A 20219-nucleotide genomic window follows, 5' to 3' on the forward strand; every position below is an offset into this window, starting at 1 on the left:
CAGTGTGACTGAACTCTAGTGCCCCAAACAGAAAAATGAGGTCAGCAGGGATCAGCTGGTGCCCCAAGTGTTACAATGCTTTACAAATCAATATAGGGAACTCAAATTTAATACTGACCTTATACAGTCATTTGAGCCTTAAGCAGCAAGTGCCATCTTTTGATTGATGTGAAAATATGCATATATGTGCCTAGTGTGCAAATGTGTGTGTGTGTGAGAGAGAGAGTATGTGTGTGTGTTACTGAGGCTGCCGTGTAAAAATGAAGAGAAGAAAGAAGAGCCATGGTCAGAAGCCAGGAATCAAGCAGTGGTCCCAGGGGTTCAAGCTTGAGTGATGGTGATAAAACCGAAGGGAGGTAGGCAGGTTTTACATTTAGTTTGGAGGAAGCATCAATAGACCTGAAGACAGGTTTTATGTGTGGGATGAAGGAAGGAGAAGAAAAAAGGATGACCCCTAATTTTTGACAGAAGCTACCAGGAGATGCCATTTACTGAGATGGGAAAGGCTGGGGAAGAAGCAGGTTTAAGATGCTATCTAGACACCCAGGTGAGAAAGTCTAGAGGCAGAGCACATATAGACTGTTTTTAGAACAAAATAATGCATCAACCAAGTTTCAGAAATTTACTGATTTTATAGTCAGCATTGAATATAAAGGCTCCTAAAGTCCTCCAAATTCTTTTGAGTATTTACAAGTCATAAAACATTCTCTTTCTCCTTTTTCTTCATTTTTTAGGTTTCAGAACGAATATATATTCACTATATAGGATTAACATATATTCACTAATATAATTCAAATATACTGAAATATATAGTAAGGAAAGAAATGAAATACTCTCACAATAATTGTAAAGATTCACTGCACACCTATTCACAGAGACAGGAGAACTTCTTGAAGCAGGTTAAAAAACAACATAGACGTGCTCACTTCAGCAGCATATACACTAAAATTGGAACAATACAGAGAAGATTAGCATGCCCCGGGACAAGGATGACAAGCAAATTCATGAAGCGTTCCATATTTTTACACATGAAAAGATGCTCAACATCGCTCATTATTCGAGAAATGCAAATCAAAACCACAATGAGATACCACCTCACACCAGTCAGAATGGCCATCATCAAAAAGTCTACAAACAATAAATTCTGGAGAGCGTTGGAGAAAAGGGAAACCTCTTGCATTGCTGGTGGGAATGTAAATTGATACAGCCACTATGCAAGACAGTATGGAGATTCCTTAAAAAACTAGGAATAAAACCACCATATGACCCAGCAATCCCACTCCTAGGCATATACCTTGAGGAAACCAAAACTGAAAAAGACACATGTACCCCAATGTTCGCTGCAGCACTGTTTACAATAGTTAGAACACAGAAGCAACCTAGATGTCCATCAACAGATGAATGGATAAAGAAGCTATGGTACATATATACAATGGAATACTTCTCAGCCATGAAAAGGAACACATTTGAGTCAGTTCTAATGAGGTAGATGAACCTAGAGTCTATTATACAAAGTGAAGTAGGTCAGAAAGAGAAATACAAATATCATATACTGACACCTATATATGGAATCTAGAAAGATGGTACTGATGAATTTATTTTCAGGGGGGCAATGAAGAAACAGACATAGAGAACAGACCTATGGTCATGGAGTGGGAGCGGGGAGGAGGGAGAGGGCGAGATGTGTGGAGAGAGTAACATGCAAATTTATATTACCATATGTAAAATAGATAGCCAAGGGGAATTTGGCTATGTATGTATGTATGTATGATTCAGGGAATTCAAACAAGGGATCTGTGACGATCTAGAAGGATGGGATGGGGAGGGCGATGGGAGGGAGGTTCAGGAGGGAGGGGACATGGGTGTACCTATGGCTGATTCTTGCTAATGTACGACAGAAAACCACAAAATTCTGTAAAGCAATTATCCTTCCATTAAACAAATAAAGTGGCAAAAAAAAACACACATAGTTTCATAGTTGATAATGTTTTCTCTTCTATTAATTTCTTGAATAATCTGAAAGTATGACTGTTTCCAGCATCACACTCAAGTTGGAAGGCAGCCTGAAGCATACCTAACCCACATGTGTTGTTGTTCAGTTAAGTTCGTGTCTGACTCTGGGGCCCCACGGACTGCAGCACGCCAGGCTTCCCTGTCCTTCACCATCTCCCTGAGTTTGCTCAAATTCACGTCCACTGAGTTGGTGATGCCATCCAACCATCTCATCCTCTACTGCCCTCTTCTTTTGCCTTCCATCTTTCCCAGCATCAGGGTCCTTTCCAATGAATCAGGCGGCCAAAGTAGTAGAGTTTCAGCTTCAGCATCAGTCCTTCCAACGAATATTCAGGGTTGATTTCCTTTAGGATTGACTGGTTTGATCTCCTTGTTGTCCAAGGGAATCTCAAGAGTCTTCTCCAGCACACAGTTCAGAAGTATCAATTCTTCAACAACCCCATGAACAGTATGAAAAGGCAAAAAGATATGACACCCAATCATAATCACCACCAAAGGAAGATTTCTTTAAAAAAACATTTTTAGGAGAGGATCACAATGCTCAGTATCAACCTCACAAGGCAACTCATTCAATTTTATTTTAGCTTATTTTTTGGTTTCACCATGCTGTTCCATAAGGGATCTTAGTTCTCCTCCCAGGAATTGAACCTGTGCTCCCTGCATTGGAAGTGTGGAGTCTTAACCATTGGACAGCCAGGGAAATACTGCAACTCATTTAATTTTAATAACTCTGATGGTAGAAATGTACTTCTTATACTAATCTGAAAGATTCTATCTTTAAAGTATACTAATTGGGTCTTTTTTCTTCCTCTGGGGCCTAATAGGCAGCATCTAATCCATCTTTCTTGAGGAAGGCTGTCCACTATTTCAAGGCAAAGATCATGTCTTTTCTAACTGTTCTTTCTCCAAACATTGCCAGATGTTTCCCATTGCCTCAGTAGCCCAATTTCCAGAGATTTCAATCATCTTTATAATTCTCCTTTAGAACAATCCAGGTCACTCATGCATCTTTTAAAAAGTTATTCTAGAAGGCACCTTCTGGAATGATTAGCCTAGTATAGACTACAATCTCAGTATTACTTCCCTTGATTTCAATGTATTATTTATAGACTAATATTGCATTCATGTGTTCAACTTAGACCTAATATGAATTCCAATTAAGACCAATTTTACACACTTTGTACATACAGAATTAAACACTGAGTGTTTATTTGTATTCTCACTGAATTTTTAACTTTTAGTTTTCTTTCTTTCTTTTAACATATCACTATCTTTTGAGTCCTTATTCTGTAGCCTAATGTAGGCAGTCTGTTATCAACATGTCTTGGGTATGGATGTTTAAATATTTACAATAACTAATTCAATTTTATTAGTCCATCTTCTACAGTGACATCATATGAAACCTGCCAATTACCTTAGTATCATTCTGACACAACATTTATTTATTAGCCAAACTACAGGTCCAGCAAATCAAATGCCAAAGAAAATGCAGTCTTGTCAGTATAATTTGTGTTTATTGAAAGCACATTGACATCTAGTCACAAACCAATTGCTTCGGGCAAAGCATTCACAAATCTGTTGCTTAAAGTTTGTCCTTGAGTTTTCACAAATGACTCTCAACCTCCCCTAACTCTTCCCTTAGTAGATATTTTTTCTCCAGGCTGAAAATCTGGGACATTTGTCTCCATGGAAATGGCAACCCACTCCAGTACTCTTGCCTGGAAAACCCATGGACAGAGGAGCCTGGTAGACCATGCAGTCCATGGGGTCGCAAAGAGTCGGACACGACTGAGCGACTTCACTTTCTACTTTCTTTTTCTAATCATCTGATAAGGGCTTCCCAGGTGGCACAGTGGTAAAGAATTCACCCATCAATGCAGGAGACATAGGTTCAATCCATGGGTCGGGAAGAATTCCTGGGGCAGGAAATGGCAACCCACTCCACTATTCTTGCTTGAGAAATCCCAAAGACAGAGGAGCCTGGCGGACTACAGTCCATGGTGTTGCAATGAGTCAGACGTGACTGAGTGACTGACTGAACATACACACATGCACACAATCATCTGACAATTGTGATATTTCACTAAGTGATGGACTCATTCTAACAATACCTTGTTACCCTAATAAGAGCTTTAACTGCCTATTTCATTGAGTCCTCACAAAAATGCCATGGGTAGATATAATTTCCTTCTTCATAAGGGGAACTGTCACTTGAGCAAGGTTAAAGAGTTGGCCTAGGGCCACACAAGGAATAAGCAGCAAGCAGTGTTGGGACTCATAGCAGGACTTCCTGCTCTTAACTGCTCAGCAGTTATTCAGCAGGTATTCCTTCAGGACCCACCAGGCAAATGGACTCTCTTCTGTCCCCTCAGGAAGATGAGACACTCATCAGCTTGTAGATGCTCCATCCGCGCCCCAATGAAACACGAATTATCTACTACGCAAACTCCTTTTCCTCCTTCTCCCTGGTGCACTATAGCTTTAGGGCATTTCACTGCTTATTAGTAATCTTGGGAAACGAAAGTGGGAAGGGAAAGAGTGTCTATTTATGCTTTACACTGACTACAAATACACTTCAGAATTTTTCCAAATACAAAAGGAGTCATTTTTTTACTGTTCATTCTAATAAAAGATTTGAGAGCAGAACACATCTCTTGGCTTACATACAGGCTGAGACTTTCATTTATTAATATTCCTTTGATGCCCTGTGACCATATATAACTTACCAATTTTAGGCTTTGTGTGGGCAGATATGTCTGTTGCTTAGAAATATAGCAGCTAGTACCAACTGACAAAAGGTGTGTAGGAATGGTAGGGAGGTATGAGGAGGAGGGAGATTTCTGGCTCAGAGTATTTCAAAATAGACCGCTATCCACAGTTCTTCCATTGCTGTTCTCATTTCAGCATGTAAAGTATGAGAAAATACTTTAATAGACACATTTGTTAAACATCTCAGAGGCGTTTCAATTCTAGAAAAACCCACTTGGCTTTTCTACTTTACAAAATAATCTCTATCCAAGCACATGCTAACCCTTGCTTCAAACATCGGTCACTCTGAATTGCTTTGTTGGGAATCCTGCTATGTATCTCCATGCCCAGAGTCTGGAATCTTCCAAGCTTCTGCAGGCAGACCACATGGGAGTTACCTGATTCTGATCAAAGAGCCTGATCACACAAGGTCAGTAGTTCCTGAACTTGACTGCACAGAATCAATTAAGAAACTTTAAAATACATTAAGGCCTGTATAGACCTCTAGAGACTGTGATTTAATGGTGTGAAGGAGGGAGAGGGGATGACTGGATGCTAAAATTTTTAAAAGATGTCCAGGTGATTCCAATGTGCAAATTTGGGAATTACGGATGTGGGAAGTATCTTCCCAGTTCTCAGTCCTCTATCAGCACTGCCTGCTCACCAGTGGAGTGCAATTTGCCATTGCCATCTTGGCTCTGTCTGAAGGGATCTGGAGGTCCAAAATACCAGGAGGCCTTGCTTCTACATGGTTTCACCTACCATGAGTTTTCCTATATGAATGGGCTTCTGGGCATGAAGCTTTAGGGAGAAAAAAAAAAAATAGTAGCAATTTAGTTGTATCTAAGAAACTGAGGTTCTCAAGCTTTAGTTTACAAATTGCCTGAAAGATGGAAATCTTCCCCAGACTCATGTAGTTTTGTTGATCTAGCTTCTCCAAGTCCTTTAGCTCTCTCACGTTATTGAAGATGAGAAAGAACGCAGAGTATACGAGAAAAGCATTCACACCTAGTATTAAGAAAGAAACTCCTATAAAATCACTGATTCTCTAGATCAAAGCCTGAAAGACTCTAGCTGAGCTTACTAAACAAGTGTGTAACAAGGCTACAGAAACAGAAAAGAGAGCTCAAGCGGTTCAGACACTTTAATTATATTTCTTCCACGTAGGCAGACTCCTATAGCCAATGTCTACCGAGTCCTTTGAAGCCCATGCCAGATAATCTTCCTCATAGTATATAATACTTTGAATGGTAAATGCTATGGTTAATCTTGAAAGACAACATTTAAAACTTTGGACACTTGTTTTCCTTCATGTTTTAAGTGTAAGCCTCCCAATCTGAAATAGCCACACCACTGCCCCTTATCACATCACCCTATTTTAAACCTCTGCACACACTTATCACTTTTTGATATTTTTTTTTGCTTATTTGTTTACCCCCCATCAAAATGGGAGCTCCATGAGACTACTGATTTCCTCTCGGTCGATGCTATGTCCCCAGGATCTAGAACTGTTCAATAAACCTTTAATCAATATTGGTTGAATGAATGAATGAACATTCCAACATTATCAGTGAGTACTTTACTAAAACAGTCATGTGAAACTCACAAATGATCCCCATGCTGTATGGCCTGGAGCCTCACATTTATACTTTACAAAATGTGAGAAATAAGATATTGACCTCCTAGGGCTATTGTGAGAATTACACGAGATAACATACTTGAAGGGCTATAATGTATGGCATGTATTAAGAACTCTATAAATGAAAAATCACATTACAGAAATATGTATCTATGGCATTTGTACAACAAAAATAGTAAGAGAAATACTATGATTTTATTTTACCAATCTTTTTAAAACTGCTTTTTATTAACATGTTCTTTCACTATTGAGGAAGAAAATCGGAATGTTTTTATATAAGTCACCAGCTGCTTGCAGAAGAAAGAACACCAGACCAGGACCAAGAGGGAATGAATCTAGACCACTGATCTATATGGCTTCCAACAGGTCACAGAATAGGTCCGTTAGGCCCAGTTTCTTAACTGTAAAATTCAGGTGGGAGAGTTAGGAGATTTAAGGGGGATCAACTGAACTCTGAGCTCTGAAGAGCAACAAGGAAGTGCCCAAAATATCAATATTCAACTTGTAAAACCAAACACTGCTTAAAGATTTATCATAATATTTGGCTACATCAGTTGAATACAAAAGACCTAAATAGTAAATTAAATTTGAACTATACATTATTTGCATAGCACTCATATATAATCCCATTTTTACTGTTAACAAAAATTAATACATTTGAAGCTTTCTTATTTTTGCAGAATTTCCTGCTTCTGTGCATACTATATGCTGTCCTTAGGCAAAGCTTTTCTTTTTGGTCTACTCCAGAATTTAACAAGTTAAAAAAAAGACAGAAGTGGAGAAGAGGTTTTCTAGAGAAATAATTCTCTGTTTAAAAGTTCTGTACTAATTATCTTTTAAAAGTTACAATAAGCCACATTACGAGGCATCCTTAGGCAAAGTTGTTTGTTTGTTTTACATACAGATCAAACATTTCCAGAAACAAGATGATATATAATAAATTCATTCTTTTGGCCAGCAACTCTATTTTAACAGGGCTCTAAGATGAATGATGAATCAATAAACCACCATTCACTTTCTTTAAAGTGGATGGACTCTTGGCTTTCTTTCCAAGAAAGGCGGTTGGTCGCCTGAAGCCTTGAACTTTGATGGTCAATTCAGGTGCATTGTTCTCCTGGCTCTTAGTCCTTTATCCTCGGGCTGGCTTCTTGAAATCTTTTGCTCCGTCAGGGAGACCACACAGCTGAAGAGCATCCTGGTGATTCTTGGTTCCCGCCTACAATGGCGCATGTGGACTTACTACTAATACACCAAACATGAAGCTTGGAGCAGTCCCTTGTCATCTGGAAACTGGCAAAGAGGGAGCAGGGGGCAGGGCATAACCTGAAGATTTATAAATACCTCTTGACAAAGCCCCAGCTGATCTGTGTCGGGGTTGTACACTCTCTTCGTCTTCCCCTTACAGCTTTTCAATTTGCTTTCCAAACATTTCTTTGTTGCCGTTGGCCGCGGTGCACTTAAAAGAAGCACATCGTTAACCACAAAGAATGCTCACTGCTTTCTGTGATTCCAAATCACAGCACAATTTCCCAGCACTTCCTCAGCAAGCAGCCCGGCAGCAATTACCCCGCTGCTGAAGAGACTCCTCATCACAGCAAAGTTTCGGTGGCAACAGCCAACCAGCGAGGTTGTAACAAATGATGACATCGGTTTCTGCCTCCATTCCCCAGCAATTTACACCCCCAAAGGAAGAGTGAATTCATTTTTGTGCAGATTTCAACAGGCACATTTCACAATGCTGCCCTCTTCTCCAACTCGCACAAACTAGGCATTCATCAACCCGGATTACTTCCCCCAAATGGCGATTCAACAGTTGCTAAGTGGCTTGGATGGGGGTGGGATTGCTCTGTGTCAGAAAGGGGCAAAGTACAAGAAGAGGACAGAATCCATCCGGGAAGGAAGCACTGAGTTAATTCACTGAGACAGAAGAGTGAGGCTTTCCAAAGCCAAGGTGAAAGGAAAGACGGCTTCCCACCCCCACCCCTGGCAACACAGCGTCTGGAGGCCAACCTGAGCATCATCCCAGGAGTACCAGGTCCCCACCTGAACAACTTATCCGTAGATGACATGGGGCCGGGCTTTACTCCACAACCATGTTTCTCTTCTTTCCCGTTTTGATGGTACCTGGTTACACGCCCTTTAAAGAAACATCTGCTCCGGGGTTGGAGGATTACAAAACGGGCAGGCCGAGTTCCATAATACCTCATCTCAGTGTAGTTTTAAGAGTATCCAAGCCAGTATACTGCCTTGAGGCCACGGAATCAAAATCTGGTTATTTCCATCTACAAGCAAATGTCGCACTGCCCCCTGGAGGTAGTCTCATTGGGTCCAGTCCTGAATTAATGACTGGCAACCACTGAAAAATCTGGGGTTGCCGGGGTTTAGAACTCTTTTTGGGGGGGCGGGAGGAGGGTGGAAAGAGTGTGGACAAGGAAGACAACTATTCACTAACTTCTTGTGACTGGTGTGTGTGTGTGTGTGTGTGTGTGTGTGTAAGCATGAGGGAGTAAAAAAGAGGTGAATAAGTAAAAGCTTGCCTCCCCATCTCAGCAGTGTAGAGAGAGTGGATACATGGTAACAGGTACTCAGAAGTGGTGGTTGAAGGTTGGCGAGAATGAGTGTGGTTGCATGGATTTTGCAAAGATGGCCACACTAATATCTTCCCCTCCCATGTGACCTCCTCACCGTGGGATGTTGAGGTGGTATCTACATTTCCTCTTGAATCCAGAGGGACTGGGACCACAGCAAAAGACACAGTCCAAGACTCCAAGGCTAAATGATAAAGGGCCACACAGTTTCTACTTGGGCCTCTTGAGATGTTCACTGTTGGGACTCAGCCACTGTTGGGAGGAAGGCGGGCAGCTGCATGGACAGGCCACGTTCCCACCGCAGTGCCCGGGGCGGTCCAGCCAACAGCCAGCCTCAGCCACCAGTCAGAGAAACCAGTGAGAGAGCCTCCAGATGACTCAGGGACTCACCCTGGAGTGGACACCAAGGGAAGAAAAGAAGACCTGGTACCACCAAGCCCTGCTCAAATAGTAGCTTTGTGAGCAAAACCACCCACCACGTTGGGGGTCGTTTATTACACAGTGACAGATAACCAAATGAGGGTCAAGGTCCCCTCCAACACTGAACATTTCCTAACAGAATAAATGGGACCTGAAGAGAACTGGAAACTGCCTCTCAGCCTTTCACCAGTTTTCATAATTTGGGTTGATTCTTTATTCACTTTAGCTTTTTCCCTCTTGGTCCCAGATCAAGCTGTCCACAGGATATATCTCAACTGAAATTATGTGTGTATATATGCAAAACAGGGGGTGTTATACAAACTTGAAGTGTGGCTGCTATTTACTAATCAGATTTGTACAGATTTGTACACACACACACACACACACACACACACACATCTGTCTTCTCTCAAAAAACAAACAGAAGATCTGGCAATACTTGATTTGCATTCCCATATAACAGTAATTCACACGTGAAAACTAGGGCTTCTTCCATCCCCTCTACTCTTCTGCATTACAATACTGCCATTTCCACTCGAGTCTCCTCACTCTTTTACATTTGCTTCCTGACTTCTGTATGGATTTGGGTTTATGACATCTGTTTCACCAACAATTCTCTGCCTGGCTGGTTGGGATTTAGTCTTACATAGTTATCCAGGAGTTAAAATTCTATTGAAAAGAAGAGTCTTAGTATCATCAGAAAAAATAAAAGTCAGAATAATAATAAAATATCCAAAGGTGAAGTTTTCTAATTAAATAAGAAAGAATGAAATAATATATATGGAAAGTAGCCGCAAGGGAAGGTGACTTGGACATCAACTTAGGTTATCATCAGTCATCATACAGTTTAATGCCATTGCCCCAGAAGCAATGCTATTTGTTGTATTGCAAAGTTTGTTCTCACTGGAAGTAAAATTACATGAAAATCAAAGTTTCCTAATGGAATCACATACACAATGTTTAAGAACTTTATTTACCTTTTGGTAGAGTTGCTGAAGATACCACTCACTGTACAAAGAATCTCAAATTAGTAGGTTCTGGGAGAAGACACAATTTCAAGTGTTGGAAAATGGAATCTCCCAACCTGGATGATCCAGCTGGAATTGATACATTTCTTTTTATTTTTAGTGTCTGGGGTCTTTCATTTTGTTAAAAAGATTTTGAGTAAATTTTCTTTCTACTTAACTGCCAAGCATAATTTTTATTGTATATTACAGGTCCTAAAATGAGTGGGCTGGGCTGGGCTGTGTGTGTGTTCAGTGGTGTCCGACACTTTGCAACCCCACAGACTGAAGCCCCAGGCTTCTCAGTCCACGGGATTCCCTAGGGAACAACACTGACGTGGCTTGCCATTTCCTACTCCAGCGGATCTTCTTGACCCAGAGGACAGAACCAGTCTCTCGAATTTCCTGCATTGGCATGCAAAGTCTCCACCAGTGCTTAAAAAAATGGAGTAGTAAAGGATGTCGGTCAACTGAGAAAATGCCAATCCTTTATACATGAAAATAAAAATTCCATTTCCTTAGGAATAAAAATAGAAGGGAAAGTTCTACTTCTTGCTCATTAAATATATTGGGGAAAGGTCCATATCCAAGGCTTACTGAAGAGTGTTATGTGTTCAGCAAATACTTTAAGAAAAGTTCAACATTTCAAAACCCATCTAAAGGGCACTTAATTAGTTCTTATGTGATCTTTACAAAGAGCCACCCGCAGTGTGGAAATACTGTAGTTTAACAAACTATGTTTGTGGCGTGCCCCTTATAGCATGTTGAAACAGAATTCTGTTCTTAGTCTTTCATTTGATATCAAACTGGATGGGCTTTCTAGAAATGCTACTCTTTGAGAAAAACAATATCAAGTTATCTTTAAAGTATACATGTTTTATGATATCACTAAAGTAAGACTTTCCATGCTCCCTTCAACAAAACATTTAAGGATAGTTAAGGGGCATTTGATTCTGCCCATCCTAAAATAAAAAACAGACAAGCAAAAAGATGTGGCTCAATAGATTAGTTTAAATAAGGTACTGTCTACTTCATATCAGAAGAGAGCTAATTACTCAGCTAGTGAGGCCTGTCTTTGGAGTCAAATTCTTGGTTTACAAATTTAATGTCTGAGATGCTGCAGGAGGAGTAAATTTATACATCAATGACTTCAACAGTGTAATTCTCATAAAACTTTACTTTATTGGAGTTGTGCTTATTTGGGGGAGGAAAAGACTAATCTATGAAAAAATAGACAACAGTTTTAAAGTTTTTATTGCTGTCATTTTTTAAAATTTCTAGCCAGAGTTAATAGCTCATTGCCAGAATTAGCATTAAAAATTAATGGCAGAACATCGTAGCAATCAAGCTTAGACGTCAGAAATAAAATTACTGAGAAATGCTCTTTGGAATCCATCGGGTGCATCGATTTTAATATCATCAAAGCCTTAATACATAGAAGAACTAGCTTTCATATGGATTAAGAGACTTTTGGCAAAGGGCAGTAATTTTGGATGAACTTTGATAAGCAACACTATATTCACCACGATGTTACATCATAGTGGAGAAGTGTTCAAATGTTGGTCAAAGTCAAACAGACAAAAATGTCCAAGAACCTGAGCAACTAATCGTTCCGATCATCTCAATTCTTTTCTTTTCTTTTTTTCCTATTCCTTAAAATAGATGTGAACAGGCAATGTCTCTACTCTGGCTCTGTCAAGGCAAAACGGTAGCTGTCAATTTAATTTTGTTAGCTATTAAATAAAGTAAGTGGCATCACCGACTCGATGGACAGGAGTTTGAGTAAGCTCCAGGAGTTGGTTATGGTCAGAGAAGCCTGGCGAACTACAGTCCATGGGGTCGCAAAGAGTCGGACACGACTGAGCGACTGAACTGAACTGAAAGTAAGTGAAACGTTTTGTCACTTAATATGGGGTTTTGCCTGAAGACTTCAGCTTTTGTAGTTTTTCGCAGCTTCCTAAATAGCTCCCAATAGCAAGTTCCTGAGGATTCTTGGGGACCTTTCATTCATTGCTGGCATGAGGTAGCTGAACCAGCCCCAGAGTTGGGAAGGTACAGAAAAGCCTTCTGAGATTCGCGATTCCAGACAGCTAGACAGCAAATGCCAAAACTCTCCGGTCCCTTCAACCCCGAGAGCCGTCCCGTAGATCCCCAAAGCCGGGGTCCCTCTCAACCATCAGGGCTGACGGGTGGTGCGCGGCAGGTGTGCACGTGGGGCCGTGTACTGAGTGGGGCGCTGGGGACAGGAACGTGTTCAGAGACGGAAAGCTGCCTAGGGTTACCTCGTTCAGCTTGTCGGGGGCCCGGCGGCGGAGCTGGGGAGTCCAGCCCCAGGGGCCTTGGGATCCGGGGTGCCAGAGCGGGTCGCAGGGGTAGCGGAAGCCGGACTGGGGCTGCGGGGCCACGGGGGCGACGGCGGCCAGCCTCCGCCGGAGAGAAAGCCGGGTGGCCCGCGGCGCCCCCCAACCGCGCCTGCCTGCCCGGAATCCGGACCGGACGGGGGGCTCGGCGGGGCGGCTGCAGGAGGGTCTGTACGCGCTTACCTGGAGGTAGGGCCGCCCGCGGGCCACCCCGCCTACGACGATGTCGGCCGCGGCCATGGCCCCGGTGGGCGAGAAGCCGAAGCCCACGTAGCCGGCCGTCCGCACCTCGAGGCGGAAGGCGAGCCGGCCGCCCCGCGGGCCCCAGCTCAGCCAGTACTTGCCCTCGGAGTCGAGGAGCGTGCGGTGCGGGAAGGGCCAGCCCGAGCCCCCCGCCGCCGCGCGGGTGAGCAGCCCCCAGAGCAGGAGCAGCGGCCAGCCGCACATCCTCGGGCGCGTCCAGCCCACCGGCACCTGGGCTCCCGCCGACTGGAGCGCGGAGGGCGCACGCGGGCGGCCTGGGACCGCCCCCCGGCCCGCCCGCCGGGAGGGGCCGCAGTCCCGCTCTCCCTCCCAGCCCCCGGCCGTCCGCGGCCGGACTCCCGCCGACTCCCTCCGCGACCCGCCCTTCCGGCCCATCCACCTGCCGCCCCGCGCCCCCGACTTGGTCCCCGAGGTCGGACTCGGCGGGGAGCGCAGTGACGGGAGTCCTGGAGGAGGAGAAGAGGAGGCAGAAGCCGAGGGCCGGGGGTCGACAGGAAAGGAGCGCGGAGTCCTAGCGCTAGCCTGGGCAGTGGGGGCCCGTCGCGGAGAACAGGGGGCGGGGATCTCGGGGAGAGAATCAGAGACTGCAGAGGGAGGGCAAATTCAGTTCAGCAGAGGAGGCGAGGACCTGAGTAATCAGAGGGCTAATCCTGGGTTTGATGGGCAGCAAGCGAGAGAAAGTCCCGTCCAGGGTAACTGCTTAACATCTCGATATTCGCTGCATGGGAAACCATTGTAACCAGCGATGCCCTTAACCCCACGGTTCACCTCCACCAGCGCTTTTGGTTCCTGACTCCGGGAGTCAGTGACCTGATGCTTGCCTCGTTATGCCTGGTTTTTGTTTGATTTGGTTTGGTTTTGACAAATTCTGCCAAAATACTCAGTCATTAGCAGAGTAGGTCAAGGTTGAAGCATCATTTGGGAGTTTAATTTGAAGTCTTCCTATTTCAAGTTCTGGTCATAGTCGTGTTTGTCAAAAAGTGTTTTTGCCTCCACTTTTACCCACATCACTCCTGTCTTCAGAATGCTAATTACTCAGTGTAACTGCAAATTACCTTCTTTATTCATTTATTTATATTCTGCCATGTTTCAGAAAACGTTCTAAGGTGGCTCATAAGATACAAATAATACAGAATATAAAAATAAGAACAGATAGCAGATGAAAACAGCATGGGCAAGAAGAATATACACACGGTGCTGTTTGCTCTGCATTTGGAAGCCCCACACAAGCTGCCTTCTTCTTAGAGTCAGGTTTCAGCCTGTTTTTTCTTGCTCTTGTTTTCTCTTCCCGTTCCTTTTCCCGTGACTTTCCCAGAGTTACCAGCGTGCACCAGAACTGTGCTCTCCCAAAGATTCAGGCATACTCGGCTAATTCCAGAAGGCAACCTTCCTGTAGATCTGCTTACCAGGGAGTTCAAGGAATTGTTTGAGAAGGGACTCATCCCAAGGAGAGTGGGGACAGAAATCTCTAGGTTTAGCCAATGACAATAGCCCAGAGAAGAGTGGTGTTCAAACTTTGGGACAAGGTGAGAAATAAGAGCCTGTGAAGACTTAAAGGAACTGACCCGTTGAGAGCAGCCACAGTAGCGCCCTGGGCAGACATCCGAGGCAGCAGCATCAACTTCAGCAAACTAATAATTTCATCCTTAGAACTGAGATTTTACAAGAACAGGGGTGTGGTTATTGCTGTGGCTCTAGCCAGGAAGAGGCATACGCAGGGAGGAACAAATGGTGGGCGCAGAGACCAAGAAGAGCCAATCTTGGTGCTGCATGAAACACAGGGACTGCAAGGGGAGCTATGTCACTCCGGAATGATCAAAGGCAAACTTCCTCTTTGGTGACCCTACTTTTTATTCCTAGCATAGAGGAGCGTGGAATATGTGGTTACATCTACTTCCTCGGTGGGGGGAGGAGTGTTAGATAAATTCCAAATTCACATCTAGAGTCTGATCCCTGTTTATTGTTCTGGCTTTACCTTCCATCAATCACTCTCATATCACTCACTCATTTCCCACTAGAAGGACACATAAAAATTGCCTCTAGAATCCTAAAAGAGAGCCCTGCTGTCTCCCATCACTCTGCCTTTTCAGATTGCTCATGCTCTGCCACACTAGCCTTTTCTTCTCTCCATTCTTTGAAGCATTTTCTAATCCTCCTTCCCACATTTCCATCAGATTGCGTTGACCCTTACACGGTGGTACTGATGTCCATGGAATGTTCTCTTCAGACCTCATGATGGTACTCCTAATATTTCAGTGTCTGTTTGTAGACAGCTTCCTTCAGCAGCCTTTTAGATCAGAAACAGATTCTGGTTCCTTATTCTAGCCCATTGTCTAAAATACGGACCACCTTGCAATAAGTGCTTAATAAATACTTGTAGGAAGAATAAATAGATGCATTTCAGATCCTTCTGGAGGCATCCTCTTAACAAGGATAGGCTGTGGAGGGAAAGCTTGGCCCCCTAGATGTGATCGAATGCTCTGCTCTGCCCTGGTATTAAGGCAAAAATAGAAAAGATGACCACACACAGATACACAAAAATAAATGGTTTTATTCTTTCATCAAGTAAGATTGTTGAATGTGAAATTATTGCCTGTTGCTTGTCTGTAACTGGCATTGCATCTAAAGCATGCTGAGTGCTCAAGAACTATTAAAATTAATAGAATCATCTTGAGATTAGATCAACAGAACATTATTAGCATAATTTAGCTCTAAGAGATCCATTCTGCCTTGGCTTGAATTACCCCAGTAAATGAAGACAAAAGAGACAATTTTATCTAAGTGTGCTTTATACACTGCGTGGGTTTCCTGGATCAAAATCATCTCCCCATTCAATTTCATAAACTCTGTTTCCCAATTGGAAATTAATTACTGTACAACTGCTTGTTTTAAATCCTTAAAGAGAGCAGGAAGAAAGCATTGGTCCATGAAAAACTCAGGATATATGGCCAAGAAGAGAGTAAAATCAGTAGCAAGGAGTTTCAAATTTATTTATTCACTATTGTTTTTGTAAAAATAATACTTCTTTCTTATTTAAAGCTAAAGGTCAGGAAATACAGGAAAATATGAGTAAGAAAGCAAACTTTAAAAAATCACCTGAAATTCCGCCATCCAAAAATAACCCTTGTATGCATTCCAAGAACATCATTCCAGAACCTAGGCCATTAAAACCTTGAAGGAAGAGGCTGTTGAAAAGGAATTTGTGAAGAAACAGGTGAATTAATTTTGCAAAACTCCACTTGAAATAAAGAATGACTCTAAGCATGCCAGTTCCAGTCACATTTTTTTTAAGGTTTCTTCTCTACACACATGTATCTGAAAAAGAAACAGAAAAGAGAGAAAACTGGAGATTCAATGAGGTCTGACTTGAGTTCAGTACATTCAACCAAATTACTCATTCTTAAAAATGAGTCATTTTCTCACACTTTTCAATCAGGAATTTTAAATGTGATGTTTATTTTGAATCCTCACCCATTCTGATACACAGCTTGCCATCAGCCAGTGTGACTGAATCCATGCTGGGCTTCCTTACCTTGGAACCCTTGCTGCTGTGGAAGGTTTATTTATATTTCCACATTTGTCAACTGCAAGGAGTGGGGAGGAAGATGGAAAAATGAAAGCCCAAGAGACCCTAACAAGCCAGTGCAAAGTCCTTGCTATGAACCAGGATTGTCTGAACTAGGTTATTTCTTAGTTAAATATGGGAGTATCATAATTTTCCTGTCTACTTGTACCTAAGGTGCAACAATAAGACTAAATATTTATAAAGTTCCTGTCTTCTAGGGAGCTCAAAGAAAAATATTTATATAAGTGATCTCAGCAGTTCTCCAGCCCTCAAATAGGGAAGCTGAAGCATTTTCTCATTTTTGTCTATTCACTAAGACTCTTGTGTGGATAGGCTTAGTTAATACACAAAAGTTGGTCACTGGTTCAAGTTAACACTGTGAGTCAGTGGTAGAAAAGCCAAAAATAGAACTTTGCTTTCTTTTTCTTTTTCTTAAACTATATACTTTCCCTAGCTCTCACCTCATATTCAACAACAAAAAAATAATTTTTAAAGCCACTATGTCATCATCACGAAACTTTCAGTTGGGCTGTTATTTTTCACACAAGCAAGATGCCATGATGTGCTATTAGCCCAATATTATATTCCTTATCTTAATAATGGATGATACTAATGACAATAGTGTGGGTGAAGAAGGTGAGGCCATAGGGCCTTTACTTTCATTATTAAAGAACTGAAATGGCTTTCACTGAGTTCTTGAGGTTACTTTGAAAATAAGTGCCAGTTGGGATTGAAAAATCACTTTTAGGCTCTTCCATATGAAGACAACAACAAGCAAACTGCTTTCTGTTTGCAAAATCTGCATTTTGGTATTATCTATAAACTGTGCTCTAAAATAAAATAGTTTCAACTAGAAAAGTAATAGAATATTCTTAGAAGAAAAAAAGAATCACACTTGGGGCTTCCCTGATGGCTCAGTAGTAGAGAATACCCCTGCCGATGCAGGAGACATGGGTTCCATTCCCTGGTCTGCGAAAATCTCACATACCACGAAGCAACTAAACCCATGAGCCACAGCTACTGAGCCTGTGCTCTAGAGCCCGGGACCCACAAGGACTGAGCCCATGGGCTGCGACTACTGAAGCCTGTGAGCCATGGAGCCCAATGCTCCGCAACAAGAGAAGCTACCACAATGAGAAGCCTGCGCACTGCAGTGAAGAGCAGCCCCCCTCTCGCCGCAGCTAAAGAAAAGCCCGCACAGTAACAAACCCAATGCAATCAGAAACTTAAATACATAAATGCATAAAAGTATTAAAAAATTACTCGTTTTTATCACTAATGATCATCTTTTAGAATTTACCTTTATACGTAACCGTGATGTATATCCATAACGTGGTAGGGGAGAAGCTGATTTATATCAACTTAGACTATAGTATTGTAAAGTGAAAGTGTTAGTCACTCAGTTTTGCCTGCCTGATTCTTTGTGACCCTATGGACTGTATGTAGCCCATCAGGCTCCTCTGTCCATGGGATTCTCCAGGCAAGAATACTGGAGTGGGTTGCCATTGTCTTTTCTGGGAGATCTTCCCAACACAGGGATCCAACCCGTGTCTTGTGTCTCAACAGGTGGATTCTTTACCACTGAACCCCCTGGGAAGGCCTTCTCTAGTCAATACTTAAATAAAAGATGAAAAATGTGTACGATTCTTTCCCATGCTACAAGATTTTATTTTTCATTTTTAAATCTACACTCTAGTCTTAAGTCTTTGGAACTTTTCACATTTAAAGATCCAGATTAGAAGTTAAAGAAATTAAAGATTAATTCACTTAGAAATGAAAGATTAATTAACTTAGCCTTACATAAACACAATTTAGTCTTCCAAAATCATCTTTTTTCTCTTTAGGTAATTAAGCAAAAGGTAACTACAAACAAATAATCAAGTTAACTGTCACTGCTATACTTGACCAAATAATTGCTGCCACCTCAACTTAGCAGAATTTGCCCAAATAGAGTCTATCAAAACCCCAAGCCATTAGAAAATTAGCGTTAGGAGTAAAACCGTTAATAATAATGAGAACACAGGAGCATGAACAGAAGGAGCCCGACGTATTAGGGGAATTTCAGTGTATTCACAATGACCTCTTCATCTCTTCTTTCTCTTTGCCTTCCAATGAGTTTATGGACGTTAACATGTCATAAAACTAATCCCAACAGTGAGCTTAAGACACCAAAAGAATAAAACGTAACTGTTAAGATGAGGATATGGACAGAGCCAGGTATTGTTAACCTTCGCAGTAAAATCATAGTAATCATAATGATCGTCACAATAGTAACATTTATTAAGTGCTGCAGGAATGTTACATGAATTGTCACATTTAATCATTACAGTAACATTGCTGTTTCCTCCCTATTTGGAGGAAACAGAGGGTGAAAAATACTTTCCAATTTATATAAAAGCAAAGACAACAGGATCTCCTCTCAACTGTAAAGGAAGAAATTTCTTATAATACTAAATATTTATTAATTACTGTAAACTATTACATGTCTTACATGCATGCTAAGTCACTTCAGTCATGTCCAACTCTTTTCAAGCCTATGGACTGTAGCCTGCCAGGCTCCTCTGTCCATGGGATTCTCCAGGCAAGAATACTGGAGTGGGTTGTTGTTTCCTCTTCCAGGGGATCTTCTTAACCCAGGGATTGAACCTGTGTCTCCTATATTGGCAGGCGGGTTCTTTACCACTAGTGCCACCTGCATGGATTTTCATGTCTTAGAAACATTTTTATACCTTTTTCCTTTTTTTTCCAGGGGAATGTTCAAAACAGTCCCCCGTTGCCATAAATTATGCAGCCAAATTTCCCACATTTGGGAAAATCCCAGGGCGCAATGGATAAGCCTTCCCCTGAGAAAATTACCTGCGTGATTATTGTATCCCCCCTGCCAGGTAACCTCTTAAACAACTCTATTGGTAGTATTGTTGTTGAATATAAATAAAATGAACAAATTCCAGCGAAAACCAACTTGCTACAAATGTTTGAAACTTTTCTTGACACAAGTTTCTAAAACTGTATGTGGTTACTGAGTTTCCTGTGGACTGGCTCTATACTATAATCGGTTCTATGGCAATGGACCATATAAAATTGAATGTTAAAACGTCATGGTGAGGGTGAAGAAAGGAAGTGAAATTTTGAGTGAAATTGAAGGAAGTCATCTTATTTTAATGGCATTTCTCTTTTATTCTCTCTCCACACAATCTACTCAGATACAACTCCAGTTCAGTTCAGTTCAGTCACTCAGTCATGTCTGACTCTTTGCGACCCCATGGACAGCAACTCAAAGTTGCAGATATAACTTAAAGTAACTTAATTATTCTTGTGAGGCAGAATGATAATTATCAATCCATTTCCCCCTCCACTTTCCGGATGTTAGGAAAGGAAAACTTAACATGCTGAAATTTTAAACTCTCATGCAACATAAAATGAGAGTTGGTGTCTTGTAAGTTATGAAAACTTAGAAAAACGGGGGTTGTCTGTTCCCTTCCTCAAGTACATAGTCAGTGCTTAGAATTCACAGCAGCAAAAACCTGGAGAGAAAATTGCCACGATCACTTCTCTTTTTTTTTTTTTCTTCAAGTCATAGATATATTTTGTGTCTCCTAGTGACACTGGAAAGTAAAG

At 41.9% G+C, this 20219-nt stretch overlaps 1 protein-coding gene, 1 non-coding gene and 1 pseudogene across 2 annotated transcripts in view; 1 reads left to right on the forward strand and 2 right to left on the reverse strand.

Annotated features, from left to right (window-relative positions):
- Positions 1 to 13229, reverse strand: part of MOXD1 (monooxygenase DBH like 1) — an 88878-nt gene extending 75649 nt beyond the window's left edge. Inside the window, exon 1 of the mRNA XM_061130561.1 lies at positions 12956 to 13229. Within this exon, the coding sequence (XP_060986544.1) occupies positions 12956 to 13219 (264 nt within the window). The 5' untranslated portion in view covers positions 13220 to 13229. The remainder of the gene's footprint in view (positions 1 to 12955) is intronic.
- LOC133047367 (U6 spliceosomal RNA) lies at positions 919 to 1024 on the forward strand. The gene has a single exon (XR_009690733.1). It is a non-coding gene; the product is annotated as a U6 spliceosomal RNA (small nuclear RNA).
- Positions 13230 to 19347: 6118 nt separating the features above from the next.
- On the reverse strand, positions 19348 to 19494 carry LOC133047353 (U1 spliceosomal RNA; annotated as a pseudogene).
- Positions 19495 to 20219: the final 725 nt, after the last annotated feature.

Source organism: Dama dama, chromosome 26 (assembly GCF_033118175.1).
Source record: "Dama dama isolate Ldn47 chromosome 26, ASM3311817v1, whole genome shotgun sequence".
Lineage (NCBI taxonomy): Eukaryota > Metazoa > Chordata > Mammalia > Artiodactyla > Cervidae > Dama > Dama dama.